This window comes from Entelurus aequoreus, linkage group LG09, assembly GCF_033978785.1.
Source record: "Entelurus aequoreus isolate RoL-2023_Sb linkage group LG09, RoL_Eaeq_v1.1, whole genome shotgun sequence".
NCBI lineage: Eukaryota > Metazoa > Chordata > Actinopteri > Syngnathiformes > Syngnathidae > Entelurus > Entelurus aequoreus.
In genome coordinates, this window is record NC_084739.1 from 39327884 (window position 1) to 39349417 (window position 21534).

At 38.1% G+C, this 21534-nt stretch overlaps 1 protein-coding gene across 2 annotated transcripts in view; it reads left to right on the forward strand.

The window, feature by feature from the left end:
- ide (insulin-degrading enzyme) overlaps window positions 1–21534 on the forward strand; it is a 55110-nt gene that overhangs the window by 14058 nt on the left and 19518 nt on the right. For both annotated transcript variants that reach the window (XM_062058743.1, XM_062058742.1), the window contains exons 9-19: window positions 23–114; window positions 285–365; window positions 527–630; window positions 3408–3510; window positions 3620–3742; window positions 4036–4118; window positions 7310–7454; window positions 11167–11277; window positions 11404–11524; window positions 14552–14643; window positions 15353–15464. In XM_062058743.1, coding sequence (XP_061914727.1) covers window positions 23–114; window positions 285–365; window positions 527–630; window positions 3408–3510; window positions 3620–3742; window positions 4036–4118; window positions 7310–7454; window positions 11167–11277; window positions 11404–11524; window positions 14552–14643; window positions 15353–15464 — 1167 coding nt within the window. The remainder of the gene's footprint in view (window positions 1–22; window positions 115–284; window positions 366–526; window positions 631–3407; window positions 3511–3619; window positions 3743–4035; window positions 4119–7309; window positions 7455–11166; window positions 11278–11403; window positions 11525–14551; window positions 14644–15352; window positions 15465–21534) is intronic.

Sequence of the window (21534 nt, forward strand, 5' to 3'; positions counted from 1 at the left end):
CGTGATGTTTGTGTCACCACAGTGCACGTTGAGGACATAATCTTCCACATGTTCCAGTACATCCAGAAACTGCGTACAGAAGGTCCTCAGGAGTGGGTGTTTCAAGAGTGCAAGGTAACTATTTAGATGATAGGTCAACATAATGCTAACTTTCAACATTTGGGGTTATGATTGCTGGAATACTGTATCAACACACAATGATAGGTTTCATCTACTAAGTACTTGACACACAACTTAAACATAACATGTCTATGTAAATGTTTTTGTGTTTTTGCTATGTTTAGGATTTAAACAAGGTAGCGTTCCGGTTCAAAGACAAGGAGCGACCCCGTGGCTATACTTCCAAAGTGGCTGGTTTACTGCACGTAGGTGTCCTCTGATATGTAAAAGATGATTTTACTGTAACATATTAAAACTTGTGGCTGTTGTATTGACTGTGGTCATCATCCCCATATGCTTCTGTTTTAGGTCATCTAGGCCTCTGGTACACAAATGTGTTTCAGGCAATGCCTTCTTTGTTTTTCAGTATTACCCTCTTGAAGAGGTTCTCGCGGCAGAGTACCTTTTGGAAGACTTCAGGCCTGACTTAATCGAGATGGTGCTGAACAAGCTAAGGCCAGAACATGTCAGGTTGATGGAAGAGCATTTACGATCAATCACAGCTGCACTGAAAATTATTTAACGCCCCATTTGTAAAAATAACTTTTAAAGGTTGACCATTTTCAATAACAAGTGACCACTTAGCTATTTAAATTTTTGCTGTTCATAAACGTTTTAAGTTGATTGACAGCACTAAATGGTCCCTAGTGTGTGAATGTGAGTGTGAATGTTGTCTGTCTATCTGTTGGCCCTGCAATGAGGTGGCGACTTGTCCAGGGTGTACCCCGCCTTCCGCCCGATTGTAGCTGAGATAGGCTCCAGCGCCCCCCGCGACCCCGAAGGGAATAAGCGGTAGAAAATGGATGGATGGAAATATAATTGACAGTGGTGATTTAAATTATAAGCGGTAGAAAATGGATGGATGGATGAACACAACTGTAACTACAAAAATGGGTCCTACTTACAACAGGAACATCATATTTCTTACAATAATAACTTGCTTGCGGCTCAGTCATTAAGGATGTGCCTTAATAACTTGAAGGGTGCTCAATTAATGATCAGATCCAGAATTGTCCAGTCATTTGGATTTTCCATCAGAAACACAAACTTTAAATGCATATAATATATTACATTAACACAAGTTAGCTCAAATAACAAAACTAAATGAATGCCCACTCCTCTAGTGTGTCACATGTAGGGTTGGCGTCATTTACATGTTTTATGATATCGAATACCAATATTGGTACTTTTGAAACGTTTCCAGGGCCTAAATTGGTACAAAAAAGGAAAAAAAATGTTTTATGTTAGCTGGATTTTGTTAAATTGAATATAATATTATAAATACAATAACTAAGTTTTAAATTTGCCAAAATGAAATAATATTCACAATAGATTAAATACTAATATGTATACCGTAACCATCACATCCAAACCAGCAACAAACACAGGAAATATGCAAAATATATTGCCAGATTTTAATGTAGGCCACATTAAGTGCATACATTCCCCACAATTCAAGCAGCAATTGATAAATTATAAATAATTGTGGCAATGTTAGATTAGAATTATAACAGAGCTTTCTAGTTAATCCTACATGCAAGAGTTGTTTTATTGAGGAAAATAAAGTTCTTTACAATACGTTTTTTGCTTAATATCACGCCAAGCACTTGTTGCAGGTGGCACAGTCTGCCTTTTTTGAGGTAAAGTACAACCCAACTTTTGAGTGTCTCGGCTTTAGCAGTTTTGCTTGATGCTTGCTGTTGTTTGTGCAAGTGAAAAACTAACATTAAGTGTAACACTGTCACGACAGTCGACTATATTTAAAATTAGATCCAATTTTTGCCTCATCTCATTGCGCATGTGTATCATGACAATAAAAGGCATTCTATTCACTATAAGGCACCAATATTTACTTAGTTTATCGGTCCGTGTACAAGCCTTAATGTCAGCGCCAGTGCCATAATGATACAGTTTCCGTACCCATGCTAGGCACATGTGCACCTTTAAAGGTGATCTACGATGAATTTAGTCTTTTCTGACATTAATAAGGTTGTTACAATGTTGGATACTTGTGTTTTGAATAATGTAAAATCATAAGGTTCATGCATTTGGTCATGGGCTTGCAAGCAATATTGGATGCCTCTGCCAATGCCCTTGGGATTTTGGAGTGTTTTTTTTATCGGTGGGTAGTCCGTGATGTCACAAATTGACGTATTGTAGTAATTCTGGATGTGCTGTGTCTGGCAATCCTTCTTGCCCTCCGAGAGATGGGTACTGTTCACATTTGAAGCGATACGGTACTGATTGTCAGGTGCCAAAGAATCGGTACTGTATCGATTCAAATGTGAACAGTACCCATCCGGTACTCAACGATACCAATTTTCGGTACTTTTGTGTGTGTTAATAAGTATTAATTGTTTTTGATAATAAAATCTATTTTTTATTGCATCATTTAAAAATTAGCTGATTATGATAACTCTGTCCAGTTGTTATATTGTGTATATTGAGTGAGTCTCATTTACAAGTATGGCACTATGTTGCAATTGCAGTTCTAAGTCCAAGACTTTAGATGGTCGTGTATAGTTTATGGTTGGTCAGTTCAGTCTTTGCTCTCTTTTGCGCCCTAAAAATTGTTAATCCTGTAACTCTCTGTTGTGCCCAAGAAAGTGTTAATACAGTATTTATTGTACTTATTACGCACCAGCTGTTTGGTTCTAACGTGCATCTTAGTTGTAGTTTTCATTAACAAATTTGAAGGTGTTGAAATTACTATGTAAAATCTCTAATGCTACTAATCAGTTGCATTTCAATAGATAATAAGATAACAGCTTTACTTAACTTACATTGGGATGTTTTTTGAGTCAATTGCTGTTTTGCTTGGAAATTGCAACATTACCTAGAAATTTTTTTTCAACCATGACTGAAAGAAAAATAGTGGTGAAGGTCATCTTCAAGATATATTTGACAGTGTACATTTATAAAAATACATTGGTATTTTTGAAAAGGGTGGAGCGTGGTTTCATTTGCAATCTGGGATCGCCTCTACAAACGAATATCTTGCAGCCAAATGCAGAAAGTGGGTTATAAATGTGACCGTGAAGCAAAATTACACCAAAGCATATCCAATACATATTATCTAGACCAATTCAAAAACAATTTCCATAAAAGCATGGTATGGCTGTAATTTTCAATACTTTTCCCAAAAATAATAATGGATTGGATTTATGTAGCGCCTTTCAAGATACCAAAGCACTTCATTGAAAGTCAATTGTTGATGTAACCTGACCACTGCTCCATTGTCTTTGCAGAGTTGTTTTGGTGTCTAAGTCATTTGAAGCTCAAGCAGATAAGACAGAAGAATGGTACGGTACACAGTACAAACAGGAGGTTATCTCTGAGGAAACCATCAAGGTGACTTAATGCGGTCATACTGTGACAATAAAATCAAAAACTGCAGCCAATCTGCTTCTCTTTCTTGAAAAGTGCACGTTATGAATAGTCTATATTGTGTGCGTTTTAGAAATGGGCTGGTGCCGACCTCAACGGCAAATTCAAGTTGCCGATGAAAAATGAGTTCATCCCTACCAACTTTGAGATTTACCCTCTTGAGAAAGAATCTCCATCTGTCCCTGCCTTAATCAAGGCAAGTGTGTTTGCTGCTGTTTGATCATCAAAGTCGTGCCACTCTTGATTACACACTTGAGCAGCCTGATTTTCGCTGCCGATTTTGTGAAAAGAAAAACAATCTCCTGTGCTTTTACAAGGATACAGAACTGAGTATTTTCCATGTGCTTAAGGAGAAACACTAACAACTCTTTAACATGGTCTCACTGTTGATTATCACTCATTTTGTAATCTCACATATTATCATACAACTTTCCAATGTCTTGACAATGACATAAAAATAAGAATATCCTTTGTGCCTTTTTCTTCCAGGATACTGCGATGAGTAAGGTGTGGTTCAAGCAGGATGACAAATTCTTCCTTCCTAAAGCATGTTTGAACTTTGAGTTCTTCAGGTATGTGATTGCCATTCAAGGGGATTACCCTGTAGGCAAACCTTTGAAACTGTTAGCAGATGACACAGGACTACAAGGGATAATATTAATTATACAAATAATTTTAAATTCATTTACACACTTATAGTAAATGCTATATGCGTAATGTTGAAAATATAGCAATGTTTTAATTTAGAAGCTATGTTTCCATAACGTGATTGACACATTCAGAACATTATTCTAGCAAATACCGCAGACTGCCATGTCAAATACCAGAAGAAAAGTGTTACCTTTGGTGTGCAGCACATTTTCTTCAGGGCAGACTGATGTTAGATAGAAAAAAAGTGCCATCACAGGACCAAAATATCTGCACTGTCAAAAAAGTAAATATGTCATGATAATGTTGACAGCGTAGACCGCTTTTGCCCTATTCTATAGCTAATATCTAATTAAAACTTACAGTTAGTCATATATTTTGGGACATTGACACAATTTTAATATGTTGGATTATATATACCACCCCAACGTATTAAAAAAACAAAACAACAAAAAAGTAATCGGACATTTGGCTGCTCAACTGTTTAATGGCCAGGTGTGTGTTTTTACCTCATTATCACATTTACAAGGAGCAGATACAAGGTGTAGAGTTAATTTCAAGTGTGCTATTTGAATAAGGAATCTGTTTCTGTCAATTTGATATAAAACTGCTTATGATCCAAAACACAGTAACTCACCAGTGAAGCATGGTGATGGTAATGTCATGGAGTGGGCATGTATGGATGCCAATGGAACTGTTTTCTTTGTAATCATTAATGATGTGACTGCTGACAGAAGCAGCAGGATGAACTCTGAAGTGTTTCGGGCAACATAATATTCCCCGAAGCAACATTATCTGCTCACATTAAGCCAAATGGGCCAGATGAGGTGGTTCGGGCATCTGGTCAGGATGCCACCCGAACGCCTCCCTCGGGAGGTGTTTAGGGCACATCCAACTGGTAGGAGGCCACGGGGAAGACCCAGGACACGTTGGGAAGACTATGTCTCCCGGCTGGCCTGGGAACGCCTCGGGATCCCCTGGGAAGAGCTGGACGAAGTGGCTGGGGAGAGGAAGGTCTGGGCTTCCCTGCTTAGGCTGCTTCCCGACCTCGGATAAGCGGAAGAAGATGGATGGATGGATGGATGGATGGATGGATTAAGCCAAATGCTTCAGACACATTGGACGACATTTCACAGTGCAAATGGACATTGACTCCAAGCATACTGTGAAATCAACCAATTAGTATTTTTAAAGGCCCACTGAAATGAATTTTTTTTATTCAAACGGGGATAGCAGATCCATTCTATGTGTCATACTTGATAATTTCGCGATATTGCCATATTTTTGCTGAAAGGATTTAGTAGAGAACAACGACGATAAAGATCGCAACTTTTGGTATCTGATAAAAAAAAAGCCTTGCCCCTCCTCACATTTTCCTATTGTTTTCAATGCAGCTAGAGTGATTCGGACCGAGAAAGCAACGATTACCCCATTAATTTGAGCGAGGATGAAAGATTTGTGGATGAGGAACGTTAGAGTGAAGGACTAGAATGCAGTGCAAGACATATCTTTTTTTCGCTCTGACCGTAACTTAGGTTCAAGCTGGCTCATTGGATTCTACACTCTCTCCTTTTTCTATTGTGGATCACGGATTTGTATTTTAAACCACCTCGGATACTATATCCTCTTGAAAATGAGAGTCGAGTACGCGAAATGGACATTCACAGTGACTTTTATCTCCACGACAATACATCGGCGAAGCTCTTTAGCTACTGAGCTAACGTGATAGCATCAGGCTCAAATGCAGATAGAAACAAAAAAAATAAATCCCTGACTGGAAGGATAGACAGAAGATCAACAATACTATTAAACCATGGACATGTAAATACACGGTTAATGCTTTCCAGCCTGGCGAAGCTTAACAATGCTGTTGCTAACGACGCCATTGAAGCTAACTTAGCAACCGGACCTCACAGAGCTATGCTAAAAACATTATCTATCCACCTACGCCAGCCAGCCCTCATCTGCTCATCAACACCCGTGCTCACCTGCGTTCCAGCGATCGACGGTGCGACGAAGGACTTCACCCGATCACAGATGCGGTGGGCGAGACGGAGGAAGTTAAGGTGAGTTCGGCGGCTAGCGCGTCTGCTATCCATCTCCGTCCTCCTGGCTGTGTTGCTGTAGTCCGCCGCTAATACACCGATCCCACATACAACTTTCTTCTTTGCAGTTTCCATTGTTCATTAAACAAATTGCAAAAGATTCACCAACACAGATGTCCAGAATACTGTGGAATTTTGAAATGAAAACAGAGCTTTTTTGTATTGTATTCTATGGGGTACCAATACTTCCGTATCAACTGTTTACGTCACGCGCATACATCATAACTAGACGTTTTCAACCGGAAGTGTGGCGGGAAATTTAAAATTGCACTTTATAAGTTAACCCGGCCGTATTGGCATGTTTTGCAATGTTAAGATTTCATCATTGATATATAAACTATCAGACTGCGTGGTCGGTAGTAGTAGGTTTCAGTAGGCCTTTAAGACAGATGTTATGAGTGGACAAGTCAACCACCTGTGCTGAATCCAATTTGAGAATGCATTTCACTTGCTGAGGACAAAACTTATGGAAAAATGCCCAAGAACATGGAGGAATTGAAGACCTTTATAGTTGAGACATGGAAGAGCCTCAGCAGAAATGAAATCCAACATCTGGTGATTTCTGTTCCTTCCAGACTTCAGGCTTTAATGGACTGCAAATAATTTCCAACCAAATATTAAAAAGTAAAAGTTTGATTTATGATCGTTAATTTGTCCGATTACTTTTGGTCTCTTAAAAAGTGGGAGGCACATACGCAAACGGTTGTAATTCCTACACTGTTTCCTGATTTGTATTATGCACAACTTGTTTGTTTCTGTTTAAATCAATTTTGGTGGTGTTTAGAGCCAAAAAGATTCAAATTGTGTCGATGTCCCAATATATATGGACCTGACTATATATTTTGTTTTTTTCATGACTGTATTTTTTAAATGCATGGTTCATAAAGTTCGATATTAAACCGCATGTCGTGGTGAAATTGCTGGTCTTTGTTAAACAAAAAAGTATACAACGCAATATTTTTTTTTTACTCAGCACATTTTCCTTGCTTTCCACTGCTATTTTTCTACAGCCCGTTTGCTTATGTGGACCCATTACATTGTAACATGGCTTATTTATACCTGGAGCTCCTAAAGGACTCCCTCAACGAGTATGCATATGCAGCCGAGCTAGCTGGCTTGAACTATGACCTTCAAAATACCGTCTATGGGATGCATGTAAGTATCCTGATTCCTTTACTATCACATTCATGCTGCATCCAAATCTATAAGAACCATTTAGCACCCAATCAGGGCTATATTGGCTCAGCCAGGCCCTTTTTTCTTCAACACAAAATATATTTGATACAGTATATATCGGTGTTTCCCACTGTTGGTTTGTGTGTAGACAGGTAAAGCTGAGCTTTGTGTCAGAAGAAATGTGCCACATTATCTCATGTTTTTAAACCTTTGTTAACAACAGAACAGGAAGTTATTGCCCTTAGGGTGTTTACTTCATTTAGTATTATAACACACATGGGTGTTTCAAGAAAAATCTTCCTGTGTGTCAAAAAGCTTAATGTGCTCCATTTAAGTGTGCACTGATTTTAAAGGTAATGCATATTATCGGTGAGCCATCTTATGCACCTGGTGATTTGATTTGATTACAAGTCAGGGTACTTTGATTCAATTATGGTGATTAGAATTATCAAGGCATCTTTTTTCCAATATATATATATTTTTTTTTTAACAAAATGTATTTTACAAAATTTACTTTTATTCATTAAACACCAAACGATTCAACACATTTACCATAACAAAAAGCTGCTTGAGTTACCGTACATAAAGTGTAATACATAGAAGGGCCTTGTTTTAACCAAAAGTCTATTTTCACAGATTTCCTTACTAGCAGGTTTAATACAAAACAGTTTATTTTGCTTGTTCATATATAATAAAGACTCCCAAACAAAATCGAAAAAGTTCTGTAGGTTTATTATAGTAGCAACCTGTCAGATAAGTGTTATGTTGGAGTTTGTGATGTCCGAATTTTTTCTGTGGTTGTGAATATGTCAATATATTGTTTGTTGGTACGAGTGACAGAGAGTGGTTGAGTTTGGAGAAAAAACAATGTATTTGTTTATTTGATGTAATGGCTGACAGTAGCCAGTTTTGCAATAAACCAGGCCAACTTGTGGGTGCTGCAGTTGTGTTTATGTGATTTCGTTATTATAGAAAATTACAGATTTTTGAACATTTGCTAATCAATATTGTCATATGTCCCAGGCACATACATAATTTATATGTCATTTTACATCTAAACTATTACTATGGTAAGTAACAACTGTGTTATTAAGTTAAAGTACCAATGATTGTCACACACACACTAGGTGTGGTGAAATTTGTCCTCTGCATTTGACCCATCCCCTTGTTCACCCCCTGGGGGGTGAGGGGAGCAGTGGGCAGCAGCGGTGGCCGCGCCCGGGAATTATTTTTGGTGATTTAACCCCCGATTACTGTACAAATTTGTAATGACAAGCTACGCAGACACAGTCCCATTATCAATGTGATTGTGAGCGAGGGCGAACACGCCAAATCTATCTGCGAAGGTCTACATTTTATTGTAGCAGCCCACACTAAATAAATGAATGTATGGGAAACACTGTATATATATTTACACAAAACAAATGTGGATGGTGTCCAATATTACCTTTCGTTGTCGCCCATCTTCATTTCATCCTTCATTTATCTTTACTTCCCTTCTTTAACTCCGGCAAAACATTTATGCTCTTTAGACCTTTCTTTGTGTCTCACATAGTCAGGTACAGCAAATGATTGCAGTTCCTGTTCTGTACAACTAACAAAGTTAGCTTTAGACTTTAGGCTTGTTCCAATAGTTTTATGTGTGACACAAAGCCAGTAGGCTGCATATACATACTCTTCCTGTCATTCTCCACATAGTTGTCTGTGTCATCTCCATCACCTGTTTTTGCTGTTTTCTTTTTCTTTTTCCCCACACATCCTGTAGTCGCTACCTATATGCCGATCCGATGCACTGCAACATGACCTACTTGTTGCTCAGGTTACTGAAGGATGATTTAAAAGAGTATACATATGCAGCCCGACTGGCAGGGCTGGTGTATGACATAGCGTCAAGGATGAATGCCATCCTCGTAAGTAAGCTGTTCAAAACCTGCATGAAAATGGGGCTAATTATTCACGGTTGAGTTTGTTAAGGCTTCAAGTGTGTGCAATAAACAGCTATATATTTCATGCTAACTTTGAATGTCTAGTCCCCTAAACTTTAATGCTGACTGTAAGACAAAGGATAGGTATAATAATTAGGGTAGTTTGTAGCCTAATGAACATCATAACGACATATTCATTTCATAAAGGCAGGCTGGCTTTATGGATGCAGTTGGAATAGACGTAATTTAAACTGTATTTATTATCGAGTGATGACAACTTTCACTGGTTAGTAACGATTAACAACAAGTGATTATGAATGACATGAATTGCATGCCAAGGTTTTTCAACCTTTTTTTTTAACTCCATCCTGATTAATACAGTGCATCGTTTGGAAAATAACCTACTAATCTGTTAGTACTGCTAGTATCCACTGCTAACAATCTCACATCATTGCAAACGATAGGGATCTCCCCGAAGACAACACCATGATGTATCTGTGAGCTGTATGTCATTAGTTTGAGTCAGCACTACGAATGTGGCCGGCTGACCATATGTCAAGGTTAATGATCTTAGTACAGATGACTTTTAACAGGTGTCATCCATGGGACTTAGGATAAATAGGAGTGATAGGTGAATCATGAAGGGCCTTGAAGGGTGCAGTCAGATGACACTGCAATTATATGGGCCTGAGTAGATAGATAGATAGTACTTTATTGATTCCTTCAGGAGAGTTCTCTCAGGAAAATTAAAACCTAGTAGTCCTGAGTTCAATCCCGGGCTCAGGATCTTTCTGTGTGGAGTTTGCATGTTCTCTCCGTGACTGCGTGGGTTCCCTCCGGGTACTCCGGCTTCCTCCCACCGCCAAATACATGCACCTGGGGATAGGTTGATTGGCAACACTAAATTGGCCCTAGTGTGTAAATGTGAGTGTGAATGTTGTCTGTCTATCTGTGTTGGCCCTGTGATGAGGTGGTGACTTGTCCAGGGTGTACCCCGCCTTCCGCCCAAATGCAGCTGTGATAGGCTACAGCACACCCCGCAGCCCCAAAAGGGACAAGCGGTAGAAAATGGATGGATATATATATATATACATATATATATTGTAATCAATATCAAGCAATTAACATGCGCCAAACAAATGGAAGTGTGGAGAGAGTTTTGCATGTCACCTATCATGCACTGCAGTGAATTTAAATGGGTGTTATTTTCAATTATATATAGTGATTAAAGGTGTTTTATAATGTCCACAAAGTTCAATGAGAAGGTGTGTAATGTGCGGCCGTGGGTTGACATTCTTTGTTGGTTATAGGTAATTTATACCATTAGTGGAAAAAGTTGTCTGGATTGGGTAATATAAATTAATGCTGTTCTGAAACCACTTCCAAATGAAACTCATGGTCATTAACCATTGACTTTTGTCTTGGCATGTAAAAGGGCGACAAGATCATACCAATTCAATTCCCCGGTGAGTGAATTAAGGCAAATACAGGTCAATTTTCTGTGCAAACTTGTGATGTCTTCTGGGCCGCACAGAAGACCCCAGCAGGTCACACTTGTCCAAACTGGTAGTTTGGACACCCCTGCTGTAGCACAATTAGATAATAAGAGGATAGTCATTTTATTGACATACTGTCTTTTAAACTAGGCCGTCTATGTAACCAATTACAGTGTGTTGTTGCCAAGATAAAACCATTATTTTGAGAAATGCCTAGCAGTGGGTCATCGATCGTGCTTGTAAACCATCTTCTCTCCTTCACTGCTGCAGCTCTCCGTTAAAGGTTACAATGACAAGCAAGACATCCTACTGAAGAAGATCATCGAAAAGATGGCCACATTTGAGATCGATGAGAAGCGTTTTGACATCATCAAGGAAGCGGTAATCATTGCAATGTTCTAATCATAGTATGCTTGCATAGTATGTTTCCAAACCAGTTTTCTTACTCAAACTCAAACAATATTGTTTATGTCCAAAACACTCGACTTTTGTCCCATGTCTGTGCAGTACATGAGGTCTTTGAATAACTTCAGAGCCGAGCAGCCACACCAGCATGCAATGTACTACCTCCGTCTTCTCATGACTGAGGTTGCTTGGACCAAAGATGAGCTCAGAGAGGCTCTAGAGGGTGAGGTGGTAATCTTTTATTTTAAATCTCTTCTTCCTAACCAGGGGCGTCACTATCTTTTAAGGACAGGGGGGGCTTAGCCCCCAGGAGATGCACAGGATGCGAGCGAACACGAGCACAAAACTTCACTGGGTTTTTCTTATATATATATATATATATATACATATTAAGTCTTTCATACATATATATAGAAATATATATATATATATATATATATATATATATATATATATATATATATATATATATATATATATATATATATATATATATATATATATATATATATATATATATATATATATGTATATATATATATATGTATATATATATATATATGTATATATATGTATATGTATATATATGTATATATATATATATATATATATATATATATGTATATATATATATATGTATATATATATATATATATATGTATATATATATATATATATATATGTATATATATATATGTATATATATATATGTATATATATATATATATGTATATATATATGTATATGTGTGAAAGACTTAAAGGTATACTAGAGGATGTTGTGGATCATGTTGACTATTGGTCCTCCTAATTGTCAATCATTCTGGTGATGTTACGTAAGGATATATATATATATATATATATATATATATATATATATATAAAATAAAACAACTGGCTTATCGATAAGCCATTTTTTAGTTTATTTATTTATTACAACGCCAAAATAGGCCTAACAACGCCAATGGTTGTAATTATGTAGCACTTTGAGATTTGGAATCAAATGTAAAGTAGATTACAAATACAAACTATTATATAAATAATATATATATATATATATACATATATATATATATATATATATATATATATATATATATATATATATATATATATATATATATATATATATATATATATATATATATATATATATATATATATGTCCTTACGTAACATCACCAGAATGATTGACAATTAGGAGGACCAATAGTCAACATGATCCACCCAGAAATAAATAAAACAAATGGCTTATCGATAAGCCATTAAAAAAAAAAAAAATGTAATATTTATTTATATGTATCATTATTCTCCTACTCACCTTTCCAGGAGAGGCCTCTCCCCTCTCACTTTCTGTGCTCCTCTGCCCTAACTCCTACAGGTCAATAGGGGTTGTGGAGTGATTATTATTATTATCTACTGATGATAGTCATATGTGAATGAGCTCAGCTCCTGTTATCCTCCATGTGTAAAGTGAGAAACACAGCTGATGCTCCAGAATGAAGTAACCCCAAAGATAGCAAATGGTAAAAAAAAGCGTGTACATTTAACTTTATAAATAACCAGGACCTTTATGATGCATTTCAGGCTAACTATAGCTAAGTAGCAGCATTGTTTTAGAGCGGGAATGTAACTTTTGCCTGCAAAACAACAAATGTACGACGTGCACAGAGGTTGTCGATTGATTGATTGATTGAAACTTTTATTAGTAGATTGCACAGTTCAGTACATATTCTGTACAATTGACCACTAAATGGTAACACCCCAATAAGTTTTTCAACTTGTTTAAGTCGGGGTCCACGTAAATCAATTCATGTAGTGTGCTAGACAGGTTTTTATTTGTCAAACACAGACCTGGTGTAAAGTGGAGCTAATACATTTTACTACAAGCAGTGACGAACACTTACTTTCTTGAAAAAGTTTCTTATGTCCATTTTGCATCCGTTCACGTTCTTGTTCTGCAGCGCTGTGTGCTTCAAAGCTGCACAGGACCGCAAGCAAGGTCGTAGAAAAAATGTGGACTGGATTTTGAGTGATGTGGGCATTTTCTATATGAACAAGTGGAATGGATTGGATACCGACGCACTAAAGGGGCTCTCTACGTTACGCTATGAAGTGAGGGGAAACTGAGTGAATAATGACAGGTTATATGATTATTTATTTAAACTCATATTTGGGCCACTTTATAATGAATATGTCAGCATGTATTTGTAAAAAAAATAAAAAATTTAACACCAAATTATTTAGGGGGGCTTAAGAATATATTAAGGGGGCTAGAGCCCCCCTAAAATAGGCTTAACAACGCCAATGTTCCTAACCTTTTACTCCAAGTGACATCACTTGTGTGAGTACTTTAATACTTATATGAGCTTACCTTATTCCCGGATGCTGGTTGTTCTGTTGAAATGGTAAATATTCATGATCAATTACAATGAGATTTTCTACTACAGCAGTCAGCAGTGATGACTAACATGGAGTCAGTCATGGCTGTTTTGATCCTTTTTCGGACATTCTTGCTTGCTTAGAGTCATTTTGATTTCGATGCATAATCTGACTTTCAAGCTTACCAACACACTTTTTGGGTCAATGATTTAGTTCAGTTTATTTAGTTTTTCTGCACCTTGGTAACTATTATAACCCTCCTGGGCAGGCCTAGGAACATGTCATTGCAGGCACAACACAACAGAGATGACAATTGATTGGTTCAGTCAGTGGCTTCTCTGTCAAGACTACATGACACTATAAGAGGGGCTCCGGAGGCTTAGGAGTCCGGCCCTAGCTTGTTCTAGTTACCCCTCATCAAATCATCATTCAAGGCTTCAGAAGGGATATTCAGTATAGTGGTGTTATAAAGAGCATGTGTGTTTGTACATAGAGTACATCAAGTGCATAGAGTACATCAAGGGGGCAAGTGACACAGTGTCTGCACGCGTACTGGAGTAGGCCTATCTGGACCAAAAAGTCAAAGGCCAAATTATGTCCCAGTCCTCCTCTGCTTATGGCGGCGACCAAACAGAGAGTTGCAGTAGTCTACATGAGAGGTGGCAAGTCTACAGACCAGGCTTACTTTAAATCCTAGATTTACATTATCATGTTCATCATGTGACTGCTGCGGAATGAATACTAACTGATGACGTTGTTTCATCTTCAAACAATTGTTTGTTGTCGTTACCCTACTATTCATTGACAGTAAAGTGGGTCACTGCATTGTAATATCACTCTTTGATTAATAGCTCTTATTTGTATTCCAGATGTAACTCTCCAACGCCTCAAGGCCTTCATACCTCAGCTGTTGTCACGGTTACATATTGAAGCCCTTCTCCATGGCAACATCACCAAGGAGGTTTGTTTGCAAGTCAATGTGTTTTTGCTGTTTCTGTTGATCTCTTTCATCGAGCAGTACACAGGTAAATACATTTTTTTTAAATTCTTGACAAGCTTTTGCTATCCATGATAGACAAACTGTATCCAATGATGCTGAGTTTTATATTTACAGCTTGAGTACTTGCAAACGTTTATTTTGGCTAGGGTTCACATTTAAAGATACTGTAGAATTGCAGATAGGCAATGTCATGTTTAGTATAAAGATACATTAAGCACTTTCTCAAGGGAAGGTTGGCCGTTGCATTGGAATCCATTCAAGTGGTACTCAATTCTCAGCATGTGAATTGAGAGCCAAAGTTCTCCTTCACTGCTGAGTGTTTTCTGCACTCATCCAGCGTTTTAAACATTTTCTTAGTACATTGTGCAAGTACTGTACACGTACTTGTGGAAACACATGAACTCTAAGCTCAGGTCCAACATGGCATAGATGTTGTTCTTATTATTAGACCTGCTCTCCATACTTTACTGAAGCTAAAGTTTGTTCATAGTTTGCAGGTTCCCTGTCAATATTAATTTTTTTTTTAACAAAGCTGGCTATTGTGTACTCTGAATATATGAAATATAGGCAACTTTTAGAAAACATTTTTTTGAAAAATTGTGTTTCTTGGCTGAGTCATTAGAGGCTGTAACATATTCCTCCTCCCCACTCCTGTGCGTCATATTTTTAGTCTGCTCTTGGCATGATACAAATGGTGGAGGACACGCTCATAGAGCACGCGCACACCAAGCCTCTTCTCCCGAGCCAGCTGATCCGCTACCGAGAGATGCAGGTTCCAGACGGTATGTCTCGTACTCCTTCACACTCCAGTGCAGAACTTGTAATCAACCCCCAGACATACCGGTTTCCACAGCTACCACTCGGAAGGGCCCTAACCCTTCCTACACGCTTACGTCATCTGACGTAGGCTTTTACTGGAAAAGGCTTCAATTAAATCTTAACGTTCTCATTTCCACTTGAGGAAACTCATATTCACCAAGTGGAAATTTACGTCATTGAGCTAATGTAAGCACGCACACACTGGCAGATGAGCACACATTCATACGATTAAAAATCACTCGAGCTACTACCCTGATTACATTGAGCATGTAGAATGATTTCCAGAGGAAATCTAGAAGTGTGCGAGACCACAATGAGACATCCTTTGTCTCACCGTGGGTTGGGAGGATTATTTCAGGCTTTGCTTCAGACAGCAGTAATATAAGACATAAGACACATGTACAGTGTGTGAGTGTGTATTTATACGTACACTAAATATGTGCACTACAGCGGTAACTTGGTTACTGTTATTAATCTGTTCCGAGTAGTCAGCTGAAAACTGAAAACATTTTCCATATACAACTTTAACAAAGGCAAAACTGTCTTCAACAGAAAATGAACTCATGTGACGTCACATACACCTGAAGCAAGGTGAACCCTCAATTTGCCTTTTTTTAAATAAAAAAAACATTCTAAAACTTTTACAGCTTAAAAATGGAAATAAACATTTAAAAACTTACCGGTATATAAAAATATGGCTCTTAAAGGGGAACTGCATTTTTGTTTTGGATTTTGTCTGTCATTCATAATCCTTATGTAAGACAAGAACACGTACCGGGTATGCTTTTCTTTTTTTATATGCATTCTAACTCGTAAATAAACACTTACAATTGAGCTAATAGGATTTGCTTTATTGCGCCGATAAAGCGCTCTATAAAAACATCTAAAAGCTTGTATCATGGTTTCATGTACACACTAAGTATTTACTGTATGTAGTAATGTAGTAACAGGTACCTTCATAATAACATGTAATATTTATGTATTTTACTTATTTTAAGCATACGGCGGCGTAGTGATTTCACATACTCGTTACAATGTTGGATTTTCCCTTTAACAACTATTAATATGGCAGACTTCATGAAAGACGAAGACGACTACTTTGGGACAAATGATTATTCAGAACCTTATATTTTTTAGCCTGACTATACGGAGGATGAGTTACAACTTTAAGAAGCTCAGGGATAAGCACATTCAAAAAGTAGAATTGTTGCTAAGTGCTAAACAAGAAATACAAACTCCAAACATAATAAAACAATCACTTACTGTACTATGTCTGCTCTCACTGGGATGCTGACTGGTGGGATGTTCATATTTCCCGTTTAGATAAAGAATTAATCATAATCCTCACGCAAATTTAAATAAATAAAAAAACAGAATGAGCGTCTATTTGTGTCTTTCTTGCCATTTCCGGGTATAAGTTGGATGTCAAAATTGACTAACTTCTCGGTTTATGGCTACAACTTTCTACTATACAGGTGAGAGGCATGATTTACTGTACAGAATGAGCTTTTACCAACTCCAGCTCCTTATGTCAATAACAGCATAAAGTTATATATATTTTTATTAATGCGCTGCTTTTTCTACTATACAGGTGAGTGGCATGCTTTACTGTACATAATTAACTTTTACCAACTCCAGCTCTTTGTCAATAGTAGCATAAAGTTATGTTAATTTTTAGCCGTTCACCGCTAAAAGTAGTCCATTGACGTTAGGGCTAATAATAACATCCATCCATCTTCTACTAATGTCGCCCATTACTTGGTTAATATTCAGGTCAATGGAGTATTTTTAGCGATTTTTGGATGTTTTCAGAGCTCTTTATGGGTGCAATAGAGGCAATGACGTCATGAATCCCATTACCTCCATAGATAGCTGACTTTTGCTAGCGTTTATGAGTTAGAATGCATTAAAAAAAAGAAAACAATTGTTTTTGTCTTACATAGGATTGTGAATGATGGGCAAAATTCCAAATAATAGTACAGTTCCCCTTTAAGACTTCAAAACAATATTTAATGTTTCTTCTGCCAAGTTATTTGTTTAATAAAACTTAGTTGAAAGATGTCAATGTCTGTATAAATACGATATGAGCACATTCAACAATACCTAGATGATAACGATAACCGTGATAATTTTGGTCACAATAACCATGATATAAAATTGTCATATTGTTACATCCCTAGTGCCCACACAACTTTGTTTACGCCAACTCATGCAATTGTGCACATGCGCAGGACAGCGTTGCCTTCTACGAAACAACAGAGGAAAGCCTGTAAGCACCAGATTACTCTTAAAGGCTTACTGAAATGATTTTTTTTATTCAAACGGGGATAGCAGATCCATTCTATGTGTAATACTTGATCATTTCGCGATATTGCCATATTTTTGCTGAAAGGATTTAGTAGAGAACATCGACGATAAAGTTCGCAACTTTTGGTCGCTGATAAAAAAAAGCCTTGCCTGTACCGGAAGTAGCGTGACGTCGCAGGTTGAAGGGATCATCACATTTCCTCATTGTTTACACCAGCAGCGAGAGCGATTCGGACCAAGAAAGCGACGATTACCCCATTAATTTGAGCGAGGATGAAAGATTCGTGGATGAGGAACGTGAGAGTGAAGGACTAGAGTGCAGTGCAGGACGTATCTTTTTTCGCTCTGACCGTAACTTAGGTACAAGGGTTCATTGGATTCCACACTTTCTCCTTTTTCTATTGTGCATCACGGATTTGTATTTTAAACCACCTCGGATACTATATCCTCTTGAAAATGAGAGTCGAGAACGCGAAATGGACATTCACAGTGACTTTTATCTCCACGACAATACAACGGTGAAGCACTTTAGCTACGGAGCTAACGTGATAGCATCGTGCTTAAAAGCAGATACAAACAAAATAAATAAGCCCCTGACTGGAAGGATAAACAGAAGATCAACAATACTACTATCAGGAGACACCGAACCAAACACTGGACCTGTAACTACACGGTTAATGCTGTGCCGCCTGTCGAAGCCTAGCAATGCTGTTGCTAACGACGCCATTGAAGCTAACTTAGCTACGGGACCTCGTCAGAGCTATGATAAAAACATTAGCGCTCCACCTACGCCAGCCCTCATCTGCTCATCAACACCCGTGCTCACCTGCGTTCCAGCGATCGACGGCGCGACGAAGGACTTCACCTGATCATCGATGCGGTCGGCGGCTAGCGTCGGATAGCGCGTCTGCTATCCAAACCAAAGTCCTCCTGGTTGTGTTGCTGCAGCCAGCCGCTAATACACCGATCCCACCTACAGCTTTCTTCTTTGCAGTCTCCATTGTTCATTAAACAAATTGCAAAAGATTCACCAACACAGATGTCCAGAATACTGTGGAATTTTGCGATGAAAACAGAGCTGTTTGTATTGTGATACAATGTGTCCGAATACTTCCGTTTCAACCATCGACGTCACGCGCAAACGTCATCATACATAGACGTTTTCAACCGGAAGTTCCCCGGGAAATTTAAAATTGCACTTTATAAGTTAACCCGGCCGTATTGGCAAGTGTTGCAATGTTAAGATTTCATCATTGATATATAAACTATCAGACTGCGTGGTCGGTAGTAGTGGGTTTCAGTAGGCCTTTAATTGTTTGGCTACACTCACTGTAGCAGTGTAGTTTAGGGACACTCTGGAAATACAAACCCCATTTCCATATGAGTTGGGAAATTGTGTTAGATGCAAATATAAACGGAATACAATGATTTGCAAATCCTTTTCAACCCATATTCAATTGAATGCACTACAAAGACAAGATATTTGATGTTCAAACTCATAAACTTTTTTTTTTTTTTTAAATAATAATTAACTTAGAATTTCATGGCTGCAACACGTGCCAAAGTAGTTGGGAAAGAGCATGTTCACCACTGTGTTACATGGCCTTTCCTTTTAACAACACTCAGTAAACGTTTGGGAACTGAGGAGACACATTTTTTAAGCTTCTCAGGTGGAATTCTTTCCCATTCTTGCTTGATGTACAGCTTAAGTTCAACAGTCCGTTGTGGTATTTTAGGCTTCATAATGCGCCACACATTTTCAATGGGAGACAGGTCTGGACTACAGGCAGGCCAGGCTAGTACCCACACTCTTTTACTATGAAGCCACGTTGATGTAACACGTGGCTTGGCATTGTCTTGCTGAAATAAGCAGGGGCGTCCATGGTAACGTTGCTTGGATGGCAACATATGTTGCTCCAAAACGTGTATGTACCTTGCAGCATTAATGGCGCCTTCACAGATGTGTAAGTTACCCATGTCTTGGGCACTAATACACCCCCATACCATCACAGATGCTGGCTTTTCAACTTTGCGCCTATAACAATCCGGATGGTTATTTTCCTCTTTGGTCCGGAGGACACGACGTCCACAGTTTCCAAAAACAATTAGAAATGTGGACTCGTCAGACCACAGAACACTTTTCCACTTTGTATCAGTCCATCTTAGATGAGCTCAGACCCAGCAAAGCCGACGGCGTTTCTGGGTGTTGTTGATAAACGGTTTTCGCCTTGCATAGGAGAGTTTTAACTTGCACTTACAGATGTAGCGACCAACTGTAGTTACTGACAGTGGGTTTCTGAAGTGTTCCTGAGCCCATGTGGTAATATCCTTTACACACTGATGTCGCTTGTTGATGCAGTACAGCCTGAGGGATCGAAGGTCACGGGCTTAGCTGCTTACGTGCAGTAATTTTTCCAGATTCTCTGAACACTTTGATGATATTACGGACCGTAGATGGTGAAATCCCTAAATTCCTTGCAATAGCTGGTTGAGAAAGGTTTTTCTTAAACTGTTCAACAATTTGCTCACGCATTTGTTGACAAAGTGGTGACCCTCGCCCCATCCTAGTTTGTGAATGACTGAGCATTCCATGGAATCTACTTTTATACCCAATCATGGCACCCACCTGTTCCCAATTTGCCTGTTCACCTGTGGGATGTTCCAAATAAGTGTTTGATGAGCATTCCTCAACTTTATCAGTATTTATTGCCACCTTTTCCAACTTCTTTGTCACGTGTTGCTGGCATCAAATTTTAAAGTTAATAATTATTTGCAACAAAAAAAAAGTTTATCAGTTTGAACATCAAATATGTTGTCTTTGTAGCATATTCAACTGAATATGGGTTGAAAATGATTTGCAAATCATTGTATTCCGTTTATATTTATATCTAACACAATTTCCCAACTCATATGGAAACGGGGTTTGTATAAACTCTAAGGCTCCTGTTGACTTTGATTGGATTAATACTGTTTGCTACAACTTAATTTTGCTCCATGGTGGCCTATTTTGCAGCCATATTAGAAAAAAAAAGATCCCTGACTGAGTTGCCAATGTGTTTTATTGTACTAAAAATGGGACATATTTTTTACTGAACATTTTTTGCCCAAAACCAGGGCATATAACAATCATATATACACGTGTATATGCCGTGTATATACATTATTTCACCAGCTTAAAATTTTGAAAAGCAGAACCTTACATACACTTGCTTTATTAATTGAAATTTTTGACATTTTGGCCCAAATGTTACTGTTATTTTATGTACATACAGAATGTAGTGGCTCCATTATTGAAGTCCGGTATAGCTCGGTTGGTAGAGCGGCCGTGCCAGCAACTTGAGGGTTGCAGGTTCGATCCCCGCTTCCGCCATCCTAGTCACTGCCGTTGTGTCCTTGGGCAAGACACTTTACCCACCTGCTCCCAGTGCCACCCACACTGGTTTAAATGTAACTTAGATATTGGGTTTCACAATGTAAAGCGCTTTGAGTCACTTGAGAAAAAGCGCTATATAAATGTAATTCACTTCACTTCACTTCACTTATCTAAATCATAATCCTAACTAGGCAATAGTACAACCACAAGCATTAAAACTAACTTAGACTAGCCTAATTCGTAGTCTTTTAAAATTTTACTTTTGCATAAGCTTATTTTAGTCGATTTGAAGTCCGAGTGCATGAGCGAAATTTAATTCCGTGGACACGACCTTGATCACAGCTTACTTCACA